The following is a 23,744-nucleotide window of genomic DNA, read 5'->3' as shown; positions in this document are numbered from 1 at the left end:
ACGACTAAAGTGATAATCTGCCTAACGGCAGATTATCAGTTTTAAATATACAGGGTTTCTGGTATCTAACGCATAACCTTCCAAAGGCGCATAAGATACATAGAGACTTAACTACTTTTGTTCTACGACTTAAACGTAATAAATCCTAAATCTTCCTCTGCAATCACACTATGTATATAAAATACATAGGGATAGACAGACAGCGGGAAGAGGCTTTGTTTTATATAAACCATATTTAAACATTACATGGTAGGCATAGCAATGTTATATCCCATGCCTAGGACATAATTTACGAACTCTAATATCATGTGGTTACCTTAATATCAACCACCTGTCTTATAAATTCTATGGCTATTAAACATGGTTGCTATTATTTAATCTGTGTCAATAACTAGACATATCGTAAAATCTTGTTACATTGTAAATTTCCAGGCAATATGGTAATTTATTATTCTAGTACGACATTATCTAATGCTCACAATTTATTGTACGCTATCCAGAAAATAAATTAGGTTTTTGTGTTCACTAATAAATATCTGTTTTGAAAATATTTAATGTCACCATAAAATGTCGAAAACCGAAACCCTGGGTCCCGATTCTCTATCTCCCTGATTCAGGTAAAACATACTTTAAACTAAAGTTTGTTTTGTCTCGTTCTGTCAATGGCAAACTGTGTAAAGTGCTATCGTGACATATCATACTTTTGCTTGAAGTAAGCTTTATCTTTTTTATGAATAACAGAGATAATAATAATAATTAATATTTTTTTATTTTCAAGAACTGGTTTACAGTGATAACTCTGTTAAGATTGATGCCACCTTTTAAGCATTACGCCTGTGCCAGGAGACATCGCTCTATATTTTCATTATACTCTATATATTCAGATAGGCTATATATTTTTCGATATAAATTACACTGGTAATGAATCTACATATACATTGTGGCAACCCTATATAGAAAAAGCAATAAGCCATCGCGCAGACGCCTCGCAACACATAGTAATTCAGTCGTAGTCTAGTGGCCGCTTCCCAACCGGTCGCAATTAGCTGACACTGCGCATATTAACTGCATTACTTCGATCCAGGCTTGGACATCGAAATTTCCTCGGCCTTAACCTACAATAAGCAACGAAAAATATTCGAAGATATTTTTAAAATTAAAATGTTGTATAGTATTTTAGCATGGGGACAACTTAACATCGTTATTAAAAGGATATAAATTTAGATTACGAAACAAATTATTAATTAAAATAGAAGATTGAAGAATTAACAGCAAAAAATAATTCAATAAAATTTTAGATTAATTAGGGACAATTCACAAGAGTCATAAATTATTTTACGATATAACCAACATTATCATAGTATGGTCGTCAAAAAAGAGAAAAAGTGATCGCAGACGAATTTCAGTACGCAGTAGCTGAAACATCACCCAAATAATATTAAAGCTTTATTAGGCATTAAATTCTTTATACACTAGTAATTAAAAACTGTTTAATATTTTTATGATAGTGTATGATCACAATTTAAGATCTAATCCCAGTATCATGGCTGGTGTCTAGTGACAGGCTGATGCAGGTGTGCTAACCATTTACGGTTTATCCAGCTTTAAAAAACAAAATAATTTAACGCTACACCAAAACCAACCTTATTCCGATGGAAAAAAGTTTAAATATTCTCAAAAAATTTATGCAAGTAATACGCCATTCCCATCGTCGCGTACTGCACATCTTTTTTTATTTTTTTTTTATACAAACGGGTATACATTGAGAAGATTCTGGTTTTGCAAGGCAACTCGCAATGTCGTTATTCGATATTGTAGTTTCGATTTTATCGACTGGTTTATGGGCAATAAATTTAAGTACCTATCTTGTTCATAATTTTTTAACCTAATATGCTTGTTCCGAGCATAATTTCAACATAAAAACAAAATATTTCATTGAGCATGGTCAGTCAATATCAAATTTACATACAAAACATGCGTTGAAAAAAATAAATGTTGCAGTTTCTATGAATTTATAGCAAACATGTTCTCAAACACCGCCTTATTCTCTTGCCTCTATGTCGATTAACAATAAATAATTGACATAATACAGGGCTGACAAATAGACTTTCTCATCTTGTAATTTCAGGACAAAATAGAGAGGAATTCGAAGCGATTAATGTCTCACTTTGTCAATAGCCGACCAACCACTTATAACTGCCTTCCCTGATGAATTCTGAATATTTTTTCAAACCATCGAGTCCCAACGAGCCTTCGGCCACGGTGAAAAAATTTAAATGCCCTCCTCCTCTAGGACAGCTTCTTGTAACCTTGGCTGCGGCCATTTGCTTTTTTTCGCGCGTTCAATGTTACCAACATGACGGCGTGCGGTATTCTCTTTTACTTTGTTTTTATTTTCATAAAAGGCACCTTGTTATGCAACTTTTCAAGCATTTTTTAAATTGTAATTAATTAAATTAACCACGCTACGTGCTCTTGGAAAAAAATAGGATTATGTTATGTGGTAAGTTGAAATTAATGCTAAAAAACATTTACAGACAATTTTTTGTAACTGAAATAAATAAATAAATATCTTAAAATCTTCGACATTTTGATACTATTAGTGAATTACAAATATTTAGCACGTTTCTACAGATACATAGTCTATTATCTGAGCACAGATTACATACAGATTACAGATTATATTTAATTGAGAATAGCAATAATTACTTATGATAATTTTGTGGAAAATTAGCCCACCTAGAGCATAGTTCAATATATTTTATTTCTAAGCAATTAACTGAACTAGTGAACAAAGGGTTGCGAATGTATACCTATAACATTTCAGTCTTGAGAATTACTTACTCATAAGTAAAAAACAGATAATATTTTTCAAAAAAATATGGTACCTACTTGCCTATAAAATCTGATACAGAAATGAAAGTGTGAAGGAGTTGATGATCAATCAATTCACTCAAAATCAAACATTAAGATTTTGGAGTCAAAAACGACGGGTAACTAATGGATTTATTTACTTCACTCTGTAGATAACGTCGACAATCTTGTTTGCTCGGCTGAATATTGATCGAGCGTTTTGGCAAGATGTGACGTTTATCAGTAACATGGTTCACGAGGTAATCTAGCTTCCTAGTGCAGATATCACGTATGAGAGATTTATCGAATTTGAAGCAAACTCGATATTACGTCGATGGATTAGTGATGCAAACAACTAGATTATGGATGCGATAATTTGACAGTTGTGACCTAAAAATGACGCTCGAATTTCAAAATAATTTAACATTTGCAAAATTATGTATAAACAAAAGAGTAAATGTTTTCCTTATCTAAAATTAATTAAATTTTCAAAGGGACTCGTAAGAGGAAAGACAAAAGAAGTCTAACATATTTTGTACCTTTGTACTTTGTTTTATAAGTACCTTGTATTTATATATTTTTTCGTATTAATAGATTTAAATTCATATCATCGTTTAACTCTGTTTCTTTGTCGTAAGTTAACCTACAAACAAGATATGTCTTTTAATGTTTTGTTCTGTATTTCAATTAAGTCATCCAACTAATTATTTTACAAACACACAAACATTAGTCTCACATGTGTCAAATGAGCCGAGTCTTATACTAAAAGACAGACAATATAGAATAAAAGGACGAAGATTTTTTCATCGAAATATTTTTCTCATTTATGAAGAGTCGTTAACATCAATTCAAGGCCATATGCGTTGCACACCCACAAGGGCGGAGACGGGTGTTATGACAACGCTACAGGAATTACCACTTAAACACAAAGGGCGTAGAATTCACTTTTCTTTGGAATCTCACTTGTCGTCTCAGGCAGATTGAATAAACTGCTTGACACAGATTCAGTTTCGGGTCAACTGGGACCAGTAAACAATATGCCCGTTACGACATCACTATTGGAAAGGAATACATTGGTTGCGTACATGTTTTCTTTCAAAGTCCTTATGAATTTTAACGTTATCTGCAATCGGTGGCGTAGCTAGCCAAAGGCTCGGGTGCAAACATCTGGAACTCCCAACAAAGCTAGTTTTATAACATGAGTAAAGTATCTAACTAACGATGACTGAAGACTAGACTAAAGTAACCAAATAACGGTGATAAAAGTATAGCTAAATCTTTACAAAACAAACAAATAGAAGGATAAAATCATACGGAACAGATCTTACACAGAAAAGACAGCTTGTGTTGTAAAGCAACATAGACAACGAAAATAAGTCTGTGTTGCAGCAATACAAAAAGTACAAATTTCAGTCGTAATATTAACCTAAGGATATACGTTTAAGGCGGGTAAGGTATGTGTCCAACCTAATGTGTTTTATTATTTTCAATGATGAATATGTGGCGAAAGACTGTTCCAATGGTCAGAGCCCAAGGGCTCGAATATGAGGGCCCCGATGCATGACTTATGCTTCCGCTAGTTACACCTCTGTCTGGAACGATAAGACGATCAGAGGCGCCATCTCTGGATGGTTATTAGCATGTGTATAGGGGTACATGGGGTCACAACTTGACAATGTAATCCTGTGTCGACAAAGGCCTGGCCTGACGTCTCTTATCGCAGACACACCAACAAACATTGTTTGGTTCACAATGACAGTCACCTCTTTCTTTAACGGTCATAAGAGTCATGAGCCAATGTTTTCAGTTTACGAAACAAAGATAGGGTTTGCTGATTGTTGATTGTCAGGAATTTTATTTTTTAATTACAATGAACACAATATTTCCTTTGTAGGATAAGTGCGAAAGTTACTTTCACTGTTCTGTATTTTGTTTCAATGTATGTGTTTATGCAGTGAAATCATTTCAAACATATAATCTGAAAACAACAATCAAACAATTGATAATGATAAGGAATATAATGTGCCAGATACTTTATTTAAAAAAAAAAAAGTAAAATGAAATTTTTAAATAATAAATAAATGAAGCTATAACATTTTTTTCTCTAGAGCATACATTCATAAGGCATAACATATGCCGATGTTTTTGTTGTTGTTTCTTAGGCATTATTTAATATGAACTCCCGCACAAAATCTTAGTGAGACGTGTCTGAAAATCAGCGTTATCTGCAACAAATAATTGTTGGTGATAACAGAAGCTGAGACATTCATTTGTCATAGTATGAATTATTACAAATTGTAGTAAAACTAATGTAGAAATGTAATAAGTATGGCAATAAAGAGAGGTATTATTAATCTCATGAAATTATTGGTATTCAAAGTACGAGTAAAAAAATTATTTATGGTAGTCTACCGGGATTTACATAATGATCAATGGTGTAAAACCCAAGTAATTAGTCTATTATTTTTCCTGTTATGAATTGAAACATAACATATGGATCTCTATTAATTGAAAACAATTTTTATTAATTAAAAAAGATAAAATCTGAATTAACAACAGACAGTCAGACAGACAGACAGACATACTAAAGTTGCGAAACTTCCAGTCAAGTAGTTCAAGTTCCTAAAACGACCCGAGGCGATAGATAACAAATCCAAGTTGCAAGTTTGAACAAAAATGTAGAAATTGGAATGGAATCGCTGCAATAAAGGGTGCATTCTTCCACTTCTTCTTCTCCACTGCACACATTAGAGACATATAAGACGAACCTGAATATTGCATTCAATACTAAGAGTGAAAAAAAAACCTTGAAATATTTTAACTTCAATAAGAAATGGGTATAAATCCGAACAAAACTTTCCAATATCCTAGTCGCCGACAAACTGAATTGTTTTTCTGTTGAGAAATTCCACAATTTATTGTACGTAGGTACATATATATCACACACACCTGGCACAGGAATCTTTGATAGCTTAAAATGAGACTCCAACATCTAGTTATAAGATAATTGCTGTAAAAGTAAATAAAGTAAAAAATAAATTTTTTTTTTTGATCATCTGAGTGCGTTCCTGGTTGTATTTGCGGTTGTAACACTACGAAGCCCGAGGTCTGCTTAACATTTGTACAACTGTGAACATTAAAGTTTTTTGTGATTGAGGTAGTACACCTCTATTTGGGAAGCTGTAGTAGCCTACCCGCTATCAAAGCTATTTATCACTTAATCGCCTCGTACGCGAACCTCGAAATGATATATATGATATACATATATGTATAGAGTGGTGCTATCTTAGGGTGAAAGTCATAAGCTGCTGCAATAATTTGTTCCCCATATATAGTTAAGGATATAATAACAGGCAGTCGTGTTAACGTTTTAAATATTTACAGAGAACTTCACGAGTTGGTAACTAAAATCGATAAACCCTTTCTTAAGGAACATTTTCTCGTTTTCTCTATTACTTTACGTTTTTGTCTATAAATAAACATAGGGTGCCATAGTCTTGACCATGATTATTGTGTGTTTCAATAAACGACTGAATTTGTTAATTTTATTTTACACCACTGGCAACTTCCATATTATGAAATGTGTTCCGCAAAATAAATAACTTAATGACACCAAAGACGATAAATGGAAACAAAAATGTTACACGTCATATTGAAAATATGTTTCTAATGCGAATAAATTTTGAAAGAAAACCGAAAGTAACATCTCAACAAATTAAATGCTACTGTTATCTATCCACCCACACATGCTCGCGGTTGTTATCAACAGAAGCAGTGGTTAAGGTTGCCAGGCGACAAAAATTTCTTAACATGTCAGGAATTCGGGCCTGGAAAACAGAAAAATATAAAACTGTCTATTTGAAATTTTCAGAAAGTCTCCAACTCAATTGAGACTAAAATATATTTTTCCTTCATCAGGCTTTCTGGGAAGAAGAAAAAGAACCTATACTTATAGCCGTCACTACACTCTAAAAGAAAAGGTTCCAAAATGTCAGGAAAATTAATTTTTGGAATTTTGTTAGCAATATTGTTGTGTTTGGATCTGGTAACCCTAGCAGTGGTTGTGTTGGTGGGATGACGTCATGCGCAATTGTCATCGCTGTCACGGCTAACGAGCGACACTCGGTCACCGTACACTTGGCTCTGTTTTGCTTATGGCATTCTCTTTGTCAGGTCACTAAGTAAAATGATGAAATTCAACGCAGAGATAAAAATCTCCAGATTATCACAATGAGTTCCGTGCGTGTGACATTGATTTTATTGATTCATTTTCGAAGGCTATGAGTACAATACACGTGTTACGACGAAATGTTCACGAAATTCTATGTATTCGAGTACAAATCACTTACATTTTCACTGAACTTGACGCGGGTCAAACAGTTAGGTGCTCGAAAAACAAACAGTCCGCGTCTGATGATGTCATATGCGAATTGTCACAGCATTTTGGCTCTTCCGTCTGGCGGATTTGTATATGATTTTTTATGATTTTTGCTTATCAGACGTCGACGTGAACCTTGTACTTTTGCCTTCCGCCCGAATGCGTCAAGGACAGCCCTTAATTCGGGTCTCAGGTCTCTTTTTCAATGGGAAGTGACACGGTCGTCGCTCGGCTGTAAGACCTTGCCCCCCCCCCCCCCCTGCCCCTCCCCGATGCCAGGCCTCAGCTGACGTCAACCCCGCCATCTTGCGACTGTGACGCGTTGCCTGGCAACCAACACATGCTACGCAATTTGAAGACAAGAAATTATTATTTGTATTTTTTGCAATAAGTTGTTTGAATTTTTTGTATTTGGCAAATTGAAGAGTTTTATAAAATTATTAAAATACTTTGAGAATACCACCTTTTTGGAAAAATACAACGAATCCTTTAATATTTAAACGCAAGTATTGTTAGATTTATGAACAAGTGCATATATTAAAATTCCTACCCATAGACAATGTCTTATTATGGATAAAAGTAATCCATGGATTTAGTAAGTACTTCGACGGAGTAGATACCTACTAATTCCATGCAGTAATCATAGACTGTGTTGTGTTGATGTGTTTCGTAGCAGTCCTGCTACTAGGCGTCAAGATATAGTTTACATTTAGCTAAATGACTACTATTTCATAGATATGTACATTTATCCTGTAATCATAAAAAAAATCAAATGTAGTTTAAGCTAAACTATGTTTTGTCACTATCGTACTTTACAAATTTGGTCATTGACAAAACGATATAAAACATAACTTTGTTTAAAGTACGCTTTATCTTTTTTCAAAATAACAGGGCTATATGATCGTTTAATTAGAATCGGCGCTAACTGCAAATAACATTTTTTTTTAAAGTCCATTATATAATATAGGAAATGCTATAGTAAATATTTATGTACTTACCAGTAACAAAACAAACAAATCACTTAACAAGCTCTAGTGAAACAGACGAATGAGAAAAACTAACATAAATAACGACTTTGTCATGAAATATTATTTTTTTCTAATAAGACTTGAGTGGAGTGTTAATATTTTATTTGTTACTAGCTATTGCTTGCGGCTTCGCCCGCGTAAGTTTCCCACGTGAACGATTATTTTTCCGAGATGAAAGGTATGACCTATGTCCTTCTACATACTTCAAACACACGCACTTCTAGTTTTGAGGTGAGGAATTAAGAAGTTTTGATTTTTCTGTAGACCTTTCTCACATACATCGGGAATCCAGGGTCCGATAAATTCATTTCATAATTTTATGACCCTTTACTTCAAAAGCTAATTAGAAAGTCACGTGTTTTCGTATGAAATTCAATTTTGAGTTCTGGTATTAGAACTCAGTTGCGCGTTGAAACCATAATCCACTTTTACCATTATCTGCATGTTAATAACAATTAATTAGAATACACGTGGATACCCCCCCGATCACAGCCTCTGTATATACAGCAGTAGATAGCACTACCCGTATTCATTGCAAATTCGCCTCTATTACTACCATATAAAGACCAATGTATGGTAACAAACTGTTGACTGTACAGTTCCATATAATCTCCTATAGTGGGGAGGCAGTTTCCCCCCTAACGCCCACATGAGATGCAATGTGAGAGCAATTAGTTTTTGAAAATATCTCGTGTTTCCGCGAACTTTTTTATGAAATGTGATTTTATCTGACTACTTGTGCTTGTAATTATGGATGTAAGTTGTATATAAGTTAATAAAATGTATGTATGTATGTTCCAAGTGTAAATATTTAAACAGATGTTTGTATATATGTATTTTTATTTTTGATCTTTATATATTTTAAATTTTTAATAGAGCCAAACTCAAAAAATCTACATACAGTATCACGTCTTTACCCCTTGTGGGTCAAAAAGTCGGAATATTTTAAAATACTACTTACCAATCCAGAAGCTAAAGCGGAGAAGAAAACAAGACTTCTAAAATTGTCGTATTCTAATTGGTAAACCGCGGAGTAAATAATATAAAACATATCAAAAACCTTCTGTTCGGAAAGCGAGATCAAATACGGGCATTCACAAGGACGATGCGAATGTCATCATATCTATTCAATTATCTATTACGTGGCTCGTGCATTGTGTGCCAAACATTATTATCAAACCGGTGCCTAATGTGGTGTGTGTGGTAGTGGCAGTTGTGTGTTTGTTATAATGGGTTACAGTTTTGGTTAATTATTTACCTTATAGTTACCATATCGATTATCGAAACGTGTGAATCGATCGTATTGATTCACACGCTTCGGAAAAAGCTTATGTTCGAATACATTTTTCTCACGTTTTCCGAAGCGAATTGATAATCGAAGACGTTCGGTTTATCAATGCGCCCGATTTACGATGTTCTGAGAATGCTCAAAATATCGTCGAACTTTTGATAAAAATTAAAGGCGATTATGATATTTTTTTCGATTGAAAAAAAAAAGAAACAATAAACAATAGAAAGCTATTGAAGTGTCTGAAGAATATGTAAGAAAAAAATATAAAAGGCGATCAAATTGTCTAAGGATGTAAGCCATTCATTTCAATATGATAGTAATGATAAGTCTTTTAAAGATAGAAGTGAAACAAATAATCGAATAAATAGGTTAAATTGATTTCGTTTTCAATATAATATCGAAATATTTAATAATCATATAATTTTGATGTATTATTGACTGTTTGCCTGCGAAAAACTATCTACATTTAAAAGTATTACGTATGTTTATTCAGCCGAAAACGTTCTTTTTGGGTTATATTATGACTATTGAATAGTTTTACATTCGATTAGACCTGTCCGCCGTTATAGTAATGACATGAATAACATGTTTTTAGACTCCCGTTACCCTTGTCTTTCCTTTATTACAATCAAAATAATCTGTCCAATAAGCTTATCTCTATAATCGCTTCTACCAACCACACGAAAACCACTTGATCAATGGAAATTGTCCGATATTCAGATATTTTTTCCGGTAATACGTGTGCCTTCAGAGAGGTATCCAGGCACACACAGCGAGCCCCGGGCGAGTGGGCGGCAGCTACGGCCCAGCCTGGCGACCGCGCGCCCACGCGCCCTCCTTGACTACCACCCTGGATATTTGATTTCCTATAAGTAGCAACTTGAGTAATTTCCAAAGAACAATATAATAATTAAAATCCAATTAAACTCAAGTAATTTGTGGAAGTATAAAACAAATTTTGAATGATAATTCTGTAAAATGATAACGTTGCCAGGGTTTGTTTCCGTGAGAATTATGTAATAACCTTGACCTCAATAATTATAAACATACTAAATTAAAATAAGAAATACCCCTATTTATAACATTAGACATAAAGAAAACGATTTTTTGAAAAAAAAAAAAAAGCATGTTTACTTTTCAAAACTATAATTCAGATTTTATACTAAACACAATTTTTTTCATATTTATCACAAGCGATTGACGTGCGAGTTTTTTTTTCGCTTATTTAGCTCTAACGTCATAATTTACAAGTTAACGCATGTATTATCCTTTTAAGAAAAAAAATCAATGAGCCGCGATAGAAAAGGGCGGGAATTGCGTCAGTATCGATGAGTTTCACCTCAAAATTCAGTCGGCGAAAACGAGTTCTCAATTGAGTGAACATCGGATTTTTTTCAGCAAAACATTTTTCTTTTTATTCTGTTTATGATAAACAAAATGTCGTTTTTTTATTGACAGCGTATAAACATTCTGTTTTTTGTGGAAAAACGAAAATTTTTCCAACAAGGTCACTTATATTAATGATTGATTTTATTGTGTGATTTTAATTTCCTGACACAACCTCGAGTTTCCTGGTTAATCAGCGAAAGTTTATAAAAAAGGACTATCTAGATGACAGATAGAAGTAGTACAGACAATCTATAGAAAATGAATAAATATTTTAAATATGAATAAATATAAAAATTGAATAAATGTCGGCGATTGACTGAAAGTGTTCCTTATGAAATAAGTGCACCGTTATATGTCCTTCTTATTTTTATATATTTACTATTATGTATGTACTTTTAACAGGTTCTTTGTACAATAAATATTGCTACAGCAAATATTGCGACATTAATTTCTGAATATTATATATACGGGATGTGATAATACAATAATTTTCATTTAATAACTATCCAAGAAACACATATCTTTCAGCTATAATATCCAAGGTAATTCTTAACACAATAAGTTCTTCTCAACCAGTATGATAACGCATGATTAGGCGCAAGTACGCCATCCACCTATAAACATACTGACCTACCACCCCTATCACCCAACACCCCTTGGCACAGAAGTGTCGTTGTGTGCATTACAGCGATGCTTCATTGCACACAAGCGCAAATGCGTGTTAAAGGCCACCCACACACATTAAAGAGAAACATAAAAAAATATTGAGAGAAAAGTAGTTTATTTGTAAATTAAATTTAAATTAATTTAAACGATCAGTGTGGCATATATGTTTAACATAACAAAAAAAATATTCACGCGGTACGATAAAAATTTGCATAGAATCTAGATGTTCTCTGTTTCCGTGTTGCTATACCTACCTACAAACTTTCTAAAAAATCATATTAGGTATTGTATATATAATATTCGTGTACTATGTTATAATTATTAAGCACGCGGGGTCCGAAGTATCGGAGGAACCTTGGGTTCTCTGAAGGCCTACACGAGCTTCGGAATGTAATCTGTTGCAAAGTGCAACAAGCCTGAATATGCTGATCCTAAAAGGACCAGTCAAATGTTGGTTTTGGTCCATTTTCATAACAACAAAGAAAATTTCCTACAGTGTGACATATTCGCGTACTTATACTTAAACTCAAATATGATGTTCCCCAAGAAAAGGCATATAGATGGCGGTCGTTTACTACGTAGGAGTATTGTGCGCATCTACCTATAAAATAAAAAAAAACGTCATATGCGACTTCCCTCCATAAGGTACCTTTTAACGTGGAACGTCACAAATAACTTAACCTCTGTCCTGACGTTAGTTTATGCTGCCACGTGCGGAGTGGTGTACACACACCCACACACTGCATATTGCACACTGGAGGCGTGGAATTTTGCCGCTATGCGAATAAAAGCTGCAATCCGTTCTCCCTGGAAACTGAAAGTAAATTTTGTTCAGCTGTGAATATGTTGCAGTGTATATTGCACTTTCAATTTTGTTGATACAAACATTGTTTATATGATGTACTTCACTTGATTATGTAGTAATATAGCTTAAGAGTTATTTATCGTTTTGTACATTATTACTTCTAACTAGCCTGCTACTGTATTTTTTAAATTTGATTAATTTGTTTATTATATAACTTTAAGGCACAAAAAACAAAATACGGACGACAGTTGCAACGGACTTATCTCATGGAATTATTCCTTCCAATCAACCGACAGAAATATAATATACAAATTGGATAAGCTATATATTCTACAGATTAAATAATATCACAGTTTCATACGGATTAAATATGAATCGCTTATTCGACTGTTTGAAACACATAACAAAACAGCAGATCTTTAAAATTAAAACGCAGTACAAAACAGTATTTCGTTGCAGCAGTCAATATAGTCTTACTCAGCTAGAATTTTGCACTAGCGATTATGCAAAAAAGCTGATTTTCAGTTCTGTTATCTATTTACGTCTCTAAAATTATGATATTACGCAGAAATATCAAAAAGGTGGTTATACCTTCACATCATAATCTAAACGTTTAATTCAAATTCAAATCATTTATTCAGAAATTAGACCTTCACAGGCACTTTTTCTCGTCAATCTTTATATTTATAGTTATTTCTCACAAGCTACAAACTACTGGCATTTCGGAACGACCACTGTTGAGAAGAAATGCCGAAAGAAACTCATTTGAACAGTGTTGGTCCTTATTATATATTTACTTATAAGTCACTCAATCTATAGACCTTCTCAACTTTGTTTCTTGCGTAGCCGCCCCATGTCTAGCCTGTAGTCTGACATAGTATCGCTATCTCCTCACTGACAGCGTTTTTGCAAGCTAGCTATAAACCTGTCAACATTACCGTATTCATAATACCATGGACGGTGGAGCAGGTCAACTGATTTACATAATGACACATACACACACATGACCCGTTTTTGCCTCGACACAGAGTTTTTCATGATCTACCGCACTAATTGTTTTTACTTTGTAATGACGTTAACATTGACCATAGCTACTGCAAGATCTTTTATTTGAATCGATATAATCGGGTCACAATAAAATAAGTTGCTATAATTAATTAATATAGTTGCTATAATTATGCCGCTATAGAATAATATAGGAAGACTTATCCCGTTCCGTAATCGCCTGCTAACAGGTAGTCGGCTTCCGGAGAACAATTATTTTTACATTGTGCCTCGAATCTTTGCGATCTATCTAACAGTAAACATAATTTAAAATATTCAGAAGCTACTCGTCTAAGCTCGCTAATTACTAGATGGCCATATTATATTTTTATTACGACGAAACCCCTTTTGTTCATTACACAAAATTTTTTTATCTTCAAAATAGACGTTTAATTGGTTGGAAAAATGTTTTTCATAAACCTTTGAAAATATAGAATTTAAAGCTATAGGTCGATAATATTGCATTAGTTCTTTGTTAATTTTTTAAAATAAAGGTTTAATTATGGTAGTTTTTAAGTCTTGAGGGAAAACACCAGCTTCTATACTAAGGTTTATTAAGTGACTAACATGATGACATATATGTTCATTTACAGCTTTGAGTATTTTGGTTGAAACACCATACCATACCATAAACCTAGTTAGAAAATATCTCTAAAATAATTGTCTTGTTAGCGTTCAACGTCCATCACCAATCTTAGTACAGAACGGTTTATTGACCTCTAGGCGAGAGTTAATTTTGATCAACTGCCAATGCCCGATTCACACGAGAAAGTTTGAGATTATAAAAGCAATATTACAAGTAATCACATTACTATTTAGTTTAAAATTATTCTGTCGAAGTCATCAACGCCATTGTAACTAATCATTTGAATAATTTGTTCTCTGGGGATATATTTAGACTTTGGATATTCAGAAATAGGTAAAAAAATTAATATAAATAGAATGGTTTAAAATAAAATTTAAATCGTTTATACTAAATTCTGACTATATAGCTATCTAATTATTTTTAATAACAAGTAGTATGTTACTGCTAGGCCAAAACTTCCCATTTATCTAATTCATTTTAATAATTTCATAACGGCTAGTATAGACTCGCCATTGCTTATAATGAAATCGTACTTCGTAATCTACAAAACGAATTTTCATTGTATGATCATATTTTACAGGGCCAGGTTTATCATTCTTTCTTTTCTTTTGCCCACAGATAGTAGCTGTTGACGTCTGCAGTAGCCAGCCTTCGGCCGCTTTCGTTCTACCCCCAGCTTCACACACCCCCTCCAAGATTGCTGCCACTATGGGTCGGAAGAAAATACAAATATCCCGGATCACGGACGAACGGAATCGGCAGGTCAGTAAAATAAATTATAATTGGTATATCTGGAAGCGGGTTTTGGCGGGGAATATATTCGTAACATCAAAACAACAAAACGTGCTTGATTCATATCCCCAAGCCTCTCAAAGAACTGGATCAAGTGCCGTGATTTTTTTAAAAGAGAAACATAAAAATTCACTCTTCACAAAATATAAAGCACATAATATACGCTTAATAAAGTCTTTCTCTCATCTGAGCTATTTTCTAGCCGCAAAGCATCGGAGTCCTGGGTCCCGCTTCCCTCCTTTTTCCTCCGCTTCGCACGATCTTCTGCATCCATAGTCAGAACATTGACACTCATATATTTTTTGAGTGAGAATAATTACACTTCACAACATCAAGCTAGCATTTTTGGGTTTGCCCCGTCGTCGCGTCGTCTATCAGCATAATAAAACATTTATAAATGCTACTTACATATAATTCTTAGTTATTAGGCATAAGATACGAAAAGGCATATAAGATGAAAGTAGGCAGTAGTGAAAATGGCCAAAATAATAATGGTGATGTTTTAACGGGACAAAACACAAACAATGGAATAAACTGAAATTGCAATGGCCAAAGCACAGTATCCAAATCTATCTGCATAGATGGTTGCATGTAGCTAATTTAAAAATGTTACATACTGAGACTAGATGGTTCCAAACATTCAACCTAAGAGAGCAAAAATGGAGCAAATATTTGACAGTAACGTATATTTTAGTAATGATGCCTTTTCACCCCTTTCAGTGCTTAAATCATCCAACAGATAACTGAATAAAGAATCCATTACGTCCTAAAATTGATTGAATTGAGACAGACTTCCCCTTTTATCTTACTTTTTTATCAAAACTAAAAATAAATAAATCCTTTGGAGTTTCTTCAAATTCATCAGCTCTATTTCTATATTTTCGAAAGGAATTGATTCGATTAATTCAAGTCTAAAAGATAGTTTGAAATTGTAGCGATAATTTCAAAATTTCAATTTACTGGTATAACTTATTTGCAGTTATAATAACCGTGTTTATAACTGAATTGTGACATTAACTATAAAACGGGAGTAAAATTAATTAAAAGAATATAGGTCGATTTAATTGATTCTAATTTTAAACTAAACAGCAATCGGGATTAATGTCAAATATTCGATAATCTTGACATGTCTCACAATTTACCTAATAATTACAACTAAGCAGGAAATGTAATTATGAAAATGAATAAAAAAACATTATAATCATGCACTCTGTGCAATACAAGGTTGCAAAGAGTGAAATGACCTTATGCGATCTGACCCAACAGATGTGGCATATCAGAAGTCCCTCTGCGAAACATTATCGCAAAGGACAATGACCGCCACCGTTGGTAATTTATTAATTATACGATTACAGACTATACACCCTTGCCCAGTTAAACTAGATCTTTAATTCTTCACCACAACGCTTCTTGTGGTCCCTGGTAATTCTATAGGAGGGGGATAGGGAAGGTCAGCACTGAATGGTTTGGCAATAGAAGAGCAGACTGAAATGAAAGTTGCGAAGGTCAATTTGCTTAGTTGTTTCTGGTTTGACAGTGACTTTGTACTTTATTGTTCCCATTTGCATAGTTTATATTAAATACTGATTTTGATGCTGATTCAAAGAAAATTATCAATTAAATATTGCATGAATAGAATTAATAGAAAATTTAGTTTTAAAGTTGGTAAAACGGGCATCGCCATCCTTTTTTCACTTTCTGCAAACTACCAATTTTAGATTTCTCACCAAATGTGTGTTTCTTCTAGAATAAATAATACTGGAAATTTTGTATAGGATTAGACATTTTTTATTTAAACGAAAACAATTGGCTGTTGTGATTATGAAGAAAAATAATGAATCCCGTGGATTTATTGGAAACACACGTTTCAACGAATTATGTTTAAATTTTATGCACGTCATTATTAATTACGCATGAAGGAATTTATTCCAATGACACTACTGTGTCTCTGGTCTGGTCTATCTATGAAACTTTAGTATCAATTGTATGAATATTTACTTATGATTATAATGAATATTTTAAGTATTTCCTTGGAACCTATGAACTATTTAGTTTTCCTACGTAACTCCTAAAATCCTCTAATTTAAAATTTTCAATACCCGTTAATAAGTATTGGAATCATGACTATGCTATGTATTGCAGATATCTTGCTTTTATTATGTCAATTGAAGGAAAATGGAAAATTTCCTCAACTTCAAATGATTAGGAACCTCAACGAGTATTTTCAATGAGAATAACTAAATATATTTTTATATATATATAATTATATATATTATATAATTGTGTTCAATATTTTTTGTACGTAAATAATAAATAATTGATATAAACTTTAAATTCCAGGTGACGTTCAACAAACGTAAATTCGGAGTGATGAAGAAGGCATATGAACTCAGCGTACTGTGTGACTGTGAGATTGCCCTTATCATCTTCAGCTCAAACAACAAACTATACCAGTACGCGAGCACGGATATGGACAAAGTAAGCCTTGAACTCACTTGAACATTTGCTTGTGTTAATTAATTCATATTTTGCAACTGTCTACTTGATTGGGGTTTTGACGTTGCTGAACATTACTCGTTTCCTAAGTCTCGTCTTGATTGCCTTCAAAATTACTTTTGGATTTTTAAAGTAAATACGAATTTTTGATCATTATGAATCGATCAGTACTCAACAATACAATTAGTCTCTGAAAATTTACATTAAGAGACTAAATTGTTTTCATAATTTCAGCTAAAGTTAATTTGAAACCACTTTATTATTATCAGGCAAAATTACATACGGAGCCCTGCCAAGAACATGTTGTTTTAAGTACGGAAACACGATTCCTTTTCAGATATTTAATGATGATGCCATAACAACTACTGCGTCGACCTCTCATTTGCATTTTTATGTTTCATTTAAATTGCTTACATTGGCTGAATAAACTTCAGCCGTAAATAATTCAGATCGTCCATCACTGTTGTAGTTGCTTAAATAATGTAAGGTCACGGTATCGGATTTTATATTTGACAATTAAAAAAAAAACTTATTATCTTTACACTACAGAGTGAAAATTTGCATCTTTTAAACAATCGCAAACACGTATTGCTTTTTTTTCTGTAACTACATTTGTTTACGTACAAAGTTCTTTTACTATTTTTTTATCCCCAGACATATTTTTATATTATATACATACGAGTTAAACGGTCTGGTTAAGAGAAAAACATTTAATTTATTTTTCAGGTTCTGCTAAAATACACGGAATACAACGAGCCGCACGAGTCGCTGACCAACCGCAACATCATCGAGGTACATGAAGTACGGCGTCATCTGTGTGCCCGTGATCGCAATGCAATGTTCATGCAAACTTGACTTATCCCATTAACTGAGTGCTTCCTACTCACAAACAAACCTAATGCATACATCCCTTACTAAAACACTCATTGGTAACAACAGTTATCAAAATTGATGTTGTGATTCTTATTTGATAGAAAGCAACGTCCAGATCTACGTAGATGAAGACCAGTAAACATTGTCCCCAAAAGCAAATTTGTAGAACATTATCACGTTATAGTCACGAGAATAGATAAACACAAGCCTAATAAAGTACAAGCATGTTTATTTCCTGTTAGAAAAAAAAAGATAAAATACAAACACCAGACACCCTGTTTTTATACTAACAGTTTATGACTAGGCACCCCCGATGTTTATGTTATTTTTCCTTGTACAGCATGGGTTTTGTAAATATTTTTGTGTTTATTTGAATTAACCTCGCCTACCTGACTCCGCGTTTACAAGGATATAGTCAGAGTTGCATCATTGCATTCGACACTACACACAAATGTACGCTAAAAAGTTTCCCAAATACAAGTTTTAGAACACGTAGAATTTTGAAAGCACTTTTTATTTTGAACCCTCCACTACATACTTTCTTACAATTAATACAAATTATCGTCAGACATAATGAATTAAATATTGATGGACTAACGGTGTGTAGAGAGGGTGCACATTAATGAGTAATTGCATGCTGATATTATTAACAGTATAGATACTATGATTTTGGCTCGTCAAGCCACCTGAGCTGGTTTCGCTGACACTTGCAGGCACTAACGAAGAAAGAGCATAAGAACGGAGTGATGTCGCCTGACAGCCCTGACGCTGAACCGGAATATAACCTCACACCACGGACCGAAGCCAAATACTCTAAAATTGACGAAGAATTCCAAATGATGATGCAAAGGAACCAGTTGAATGGAAGTCGAGTTGGAGTCAGCGTTACTGGAAGCAACTACAATTTGCCCGTGAGCGTGCCAGTCGGGAGCTACGATCAGTCACTGTTACAAGCTAGTCCACAGATGCATACCTCTATCAGTCCACGGCCTTCGTCTTCGGAAACCGATTCAGGTAATTTTTTTAGAAAAGTTTGAACGATAAATATTTTCTTGTCTTATAAATAAAAGGAAGAGCATGAAAGTGTGACGTGCTATACTAAATACGAATTACATAACTAAAAAGTATTTATTAATCATAGAAACTTTTCTGAAGTTATCGTCTCAAAAATCACTATCGTACTATATTGAGCACTTTAGCATACATCTTAAAGCTCAATTATAAAGACATTTCAAATTTGACCTAACATAATTGAGTAACTAACCAGGCTTTAACATATTACTTACTTAAGCCTTTGATATTATTATTCATGATTCTCATTGAATATGATGTTTTAACCTTTTGCTTTTCAGTTTACCCCAGCGGCGGAATGCTTGAGATGTCAAATGGATACCCAGGCTCAGGGTCGCCTCTCGGCGCCGGCTGCACGCCGTCGCCGTCCCCGGGGCCAGCTCCCTCCCCCCACCGACACCCGCACAAGCCGCACGCGCATGCCCCTCCGCCGCACCACTCACCGAGACACAACAACCTGCGTGTAGTCATACCTAGTTCCATGCCGCCACCGCAGGATGACATATCTTATACCGGAGAGGTGAGGTTCAGATTTTCTTTCAATGGATATTAAAATAGGTATAATTAATTGAAAAAAGTACGTTTATGTTTAGTTGCATCAAATAGAGTATTGATTTATGCTAATAGTTTGTAAGTTGCCAAACAATTAAACTCATTCCCAGATACTCTGAAAATTCCTTCAGTATAAGTCAAACATTCCTTATACTAATTAGTTCATTTTTAATTTCAGACACCACTAGGCTATTCAGGACTTGGAAACTTTGCACCACAGGACTTCAGCATGAGCTCGGACATGGGAATCGGACTGTCGTGGGGCGCGCATCAGCTGCAGACCCTACAGCACAACAGGTACATGTCTGTGCCCAATTTTGATTACCTTGTCATCTCTCTCAGTGTTATCATCAACTGGTGTCATTACTTTCTCATTTTGTATGTGGATTTAAATTTGTTACTCTCTTTACCATTTCATAAATAACCCCATAGCATAACAGGTACATGTCTGTGCCCAATTTTAATTATCTTGTCATCTTTATCAGGGTCCATTTGGTGTTATTGCTTTTGAAGTGATATTGTCAAAAGACAACTGATATTGTCATCGTGATCTTTGTCACTTAACTCACCATTTAGCGATAAATGCTTTTCATGCTTTAAATGTCTGAAACATTTACTTACGTACGTAAATACATCAGCATATGACAGAGGGAAACATATACTACTAATTAGTTTATAATAGTTCAGCTTAGACAACAATAGTTTTACCTAAGCGAAAATCACATGGGCGAAGCCGCGTTAAAAAACAGTAAGCTAATAAAATTACTAACAATTTTCAATGTGAAAGCGTGAATTTCAGTGTGAAGAAAAATCTCCATATTTTTAAAACTATGTTCGGTTCGATATATTACCAAAAAAATTAAATATTTTTTTACTGTCACAAAAACAAATAGTTACAAGGTTTCTTGTTTAAAATGTTAAAACCTTACTTTTAAAATGTTTAACCTTTAAAAACTTGTTTAAAATGTTAAAACAAAGGAACAAAAAGTGCTCCGCCATGACAGTGTTTGAACACTGCCGTGACCAGGATTCGAACCTGGGTTACCACGGCCACAACGTGGGGTCCTAACCACTAGACGATCACGGCTACCGGAGACTGTACGACTTTCAACGAAAATAACAGTATCTTTTGAGACAGTTACATAATCATGTTTCGCTCCACTGGCCACAATGTTGCAAGATTATCGTTATCGTTCATTATCAAGTCAATTACTTTTTGAATTATTTAAGTTAACGTTGTAATCATTCATTTGTTCCATGTATTAATTTAATTATTATCCTGATGCTAATTTATATTAAAATAATTTCATTTTTGTATTTAATAGTTTAGGTTTCCTCTAACCGCATTATGATGTGTCACAAATACCCCCATTGTGAACCACATTAATAATAAAGCTATTTCCTCGATAATACTAACATCTTGGCTTTCATAATAATTATTACTAATTGTCTTTAATATAATAATTTTGCAATTGTGGAACATAATTAAAAATAATGAATCTTCTTTCATCAACTTTTTTTTCTCTTGTATTTAAATTGAAACTGAAGCTATAACAATCATTAGTAGCTAAGTATTGTAGGTACAAAATGTCTGTTCCGCCTGATTTCAGTCAAATTGAAATTAGCTTCGATAAAAAGTCTAGTTTAATGGTCACTGCTTGGCGTTTTTGTAAACTTTTTTAGTTCGATAATAGCATTTCGTTCGGCGGCCTATCTTTAACCGTTAGATGGACTAGTTAATCTTTTTTTTCGACCGCAGCTTCGCCCACCATAGCATATGTCCGTCCTCTGGTCATTAACTGTATCCAAATATTTAAATAAAATGTTTTCAAATATTTTCTAAGTTATATATTATTCAAAGGCCTTTAATTTAAAGCATTAAGTACTTTTTCAAAGAGAAAATATGGATCTATCTCAAGAAATTTCTTATCCAACAATGGAAATGTCATTGAAAGCCATTTGTTTTTTACGAGGAGTTTAACCTAATATCTCAGAGTGATACAAAGGCGGAGAACTGCCTAAGTTGCCTTTTTACTACAACTTAGTTGCCTTTTTACTGTCAAATCCAGTAATTCTGATCACGGACCAAACATAGAGCCTCCTCTATTTTGTACCCAGTGTATAAATTTGTGCTCACGGGTGGAGCATATCTATATCATTTTCCGTTCGGAAAGGGAGCAAAGCCATGGTGGTACAGCTTACCTCACTCATCTGCCTCAGCCCCGCGTATCGTAACATAATAAAAATTGGCTCCTCTATGTGGTCCTAACCTTGTGTATCCTCAACAGTAGCAGCTTGCCAGTACTGGGGGGAGGGGGGACCCCGCCGCCGGCCGCGTCGCCCAGCAACGTGAAGATCAAAGCGGAGCCGGTGTCGCCGCCGCGTGCGCCTGACCACCTGCACCGTGCACCGCCGCCCGCGCCCGCGCCTCAGCCCGCTCATCTCTCTGGAGTTATTGATGGTAAGCGTAGCGCTTGGTGGTAGTCGTGAGGTCATGTCAGACGGCTTTAGGCGACTTCAAAAATCTGCTGATGTACCGAAAAATTAATCTTCTAATGATTTTTTTTGCATAGTAACATGACTATTCATAGATAGACTAAATAGAAAAAAAATACTTTTAACTGATAAAGTTCCTAACTTAGCATCTAATTATGTTAAAACACATTCTGTAATACTTAATAAAACCAAAAATTTTCCGTACTTGAATACTTGTTCTGAAAAACCAGTTATTTGTTCCAGAAATTGACTACATACAGGAATTAATTATCTAATTTAAAAAATAATAATTCACACATATTTTTAGCCATATGAAATTGATCAAAGGGAAAATTTCTTTTTTCGTGAAAGATTTTAATTTAAGCCTCACCTCCGTTAACGTGTTTAAAATGTTAAGCGCGTTTCCATGAAGCATTTTATCTGATTAAGAGTCTAATGCTATTACGAGCCGGTTTATGCATGCCTCTGCGGCCATAAAAATGTAATGCTGTACTCTAGGTAGGTAGTCAATTTAGGAAAGTTAATTTCATAATACATGCTGTTACCCTTTATTATAATTAACTAGCGGCCCGTCCCGACTTTGCTCGGGTGGACCACTTAGGGATATTAAAAATTAGTAACAGCCTATTATCAGACCTACCAAGTGTAGGTACATATAAAATTTCGTCTAAAACAGTTCAGCCGTTTCGGAATAGTATGACAACTAACACTGTGACACGAAATTTTTGTACATTATAATATTGCAAAAATCATTTCAATTGTGATCGTTCCGAAATACTAATAATTTTGTAGCTTTGTGAATTAGGGTAACTAATTTGTATAATGTCTGTTAATGTCTAATTTCTAAAAATATTTGACTTAGAAATTGTAAATGTTTACATTATTTTCTCCTTCTTCCTTTTATGTAAATAAGTTTAATTGGCCCCTTCCTCAATTTAGCAACAACAAGCTAAAGCTTATGTATTTGACAATTTAGTACTTTCAAAAGTAAATTGCCGCTTAAACTAATGCGGCCAAGTTGTAGTAAACTTAATTGAAATATATTATAGCCTATCGCATATATATATCTCTTATGGGAAAATATAATAGAATTTGCCATTTTTTAAAAATCGTGACTATATTAATTCGACGTAGTTCGATTTTTAGTTACGCAAATTTTTGTAGTCTACTACTCAACTATTAAAATCAAAATAAAAAAAACCCTATAATTTATTCTGATGAAAATAGAATCTGACGAATGTGTCTTAAATAATTAAAAAAAACATAAGATACCTTTACCAGTGTTCCGCTACAAATATATTTATGTACAGTCAACATCATACCGGCCTTCTCAAAATTATTGCAAATTCGTACGTATCACCGCTGCTCACAGACGTAGGCCCATGCCCATGTGACATGCGGTTGGCTGTACAATAAAGATCCTT

The 23,744-nt window shown here is 34.0% G+C and overlaps 1 protein-coding gene and 1 non-coding gene across 6 annotated transcripts in view; one reads left to right on the top strand and one right to left on the bottom strand.

The window, feature by feature from the left end:
- Mef2 (Myocyte enhancer factor 2) overlaps positions 1–23,744 on the top strand; it is a 58,860-nt gene that overhangs the window by 30,515 nt on the left and 4,601 nt on the right. Inside the window, exons 2-8 of one of the 5 annotated variants that reach the window (XM_053763017.2) lie at positions 14,659–14,802; positions 17,173–17,310; positions 18,055–18,120; positions 18,927–19,215; positions 19,554–19,792; positions 20,003–20,127; positions 22,113–22,285. In XM_053763017.2, the coding sequence (XP_053618992.1) occupies positions 14,749–14,802; positions 17,173–17,310; positions 18,055–18,120; positions 18,927–19,215; positions 19,554–19,792; positions 20,003–20,127; positions 22,113–22,285 (1,084 nt within the window). In that variant the 5' untranslated portion in view covers positions 14,659–14,748. Of the gene's footprint in view, positions 1–14,658; positions 14,803–17,172; positions 17,311–18,054; positions 18,121–18,914; positions 19,216–19,553; positions 19,793–20,002; positions 20,128–22,112; positions 22,286–23,744 lie in introns of all 5 variants that reach the window. The other 4 variants (XM_053763006.2, XM_053762998.2, XM_053762989.2 and 1 more) reach the window with 4 other exon arrangements.
- Positions 20,840–20,911, bottom strand: TRNAH-GUG (transfer RNA histidin (anticodon GUG)). The gene has a single exon. It is a non-coding gene; the product is annotated as a tRNA-His (tRNA).

Source organism: Plodia interpunctella, chromosome 2, assembly GCF_027563975.2.
Source record: "Plodia interpunctella isolate USDA-ARS_2022_Savannah chromosome 2, ilPloInte3.2, whole genome shotgun sequence".
Taxonomy (NCBI): domain Eukaryota; kingdom Metazoa; phylum Arthropoda; class Insecta; order Lepidoptera; family Pyralidae; genus Plodia; species Plodia interpunctella.
The sequence above is the reverse complement of the archived record's forward strand: the minus strand, read 5'-3'. Positions and strand labels throughout refer to the sequence as shown.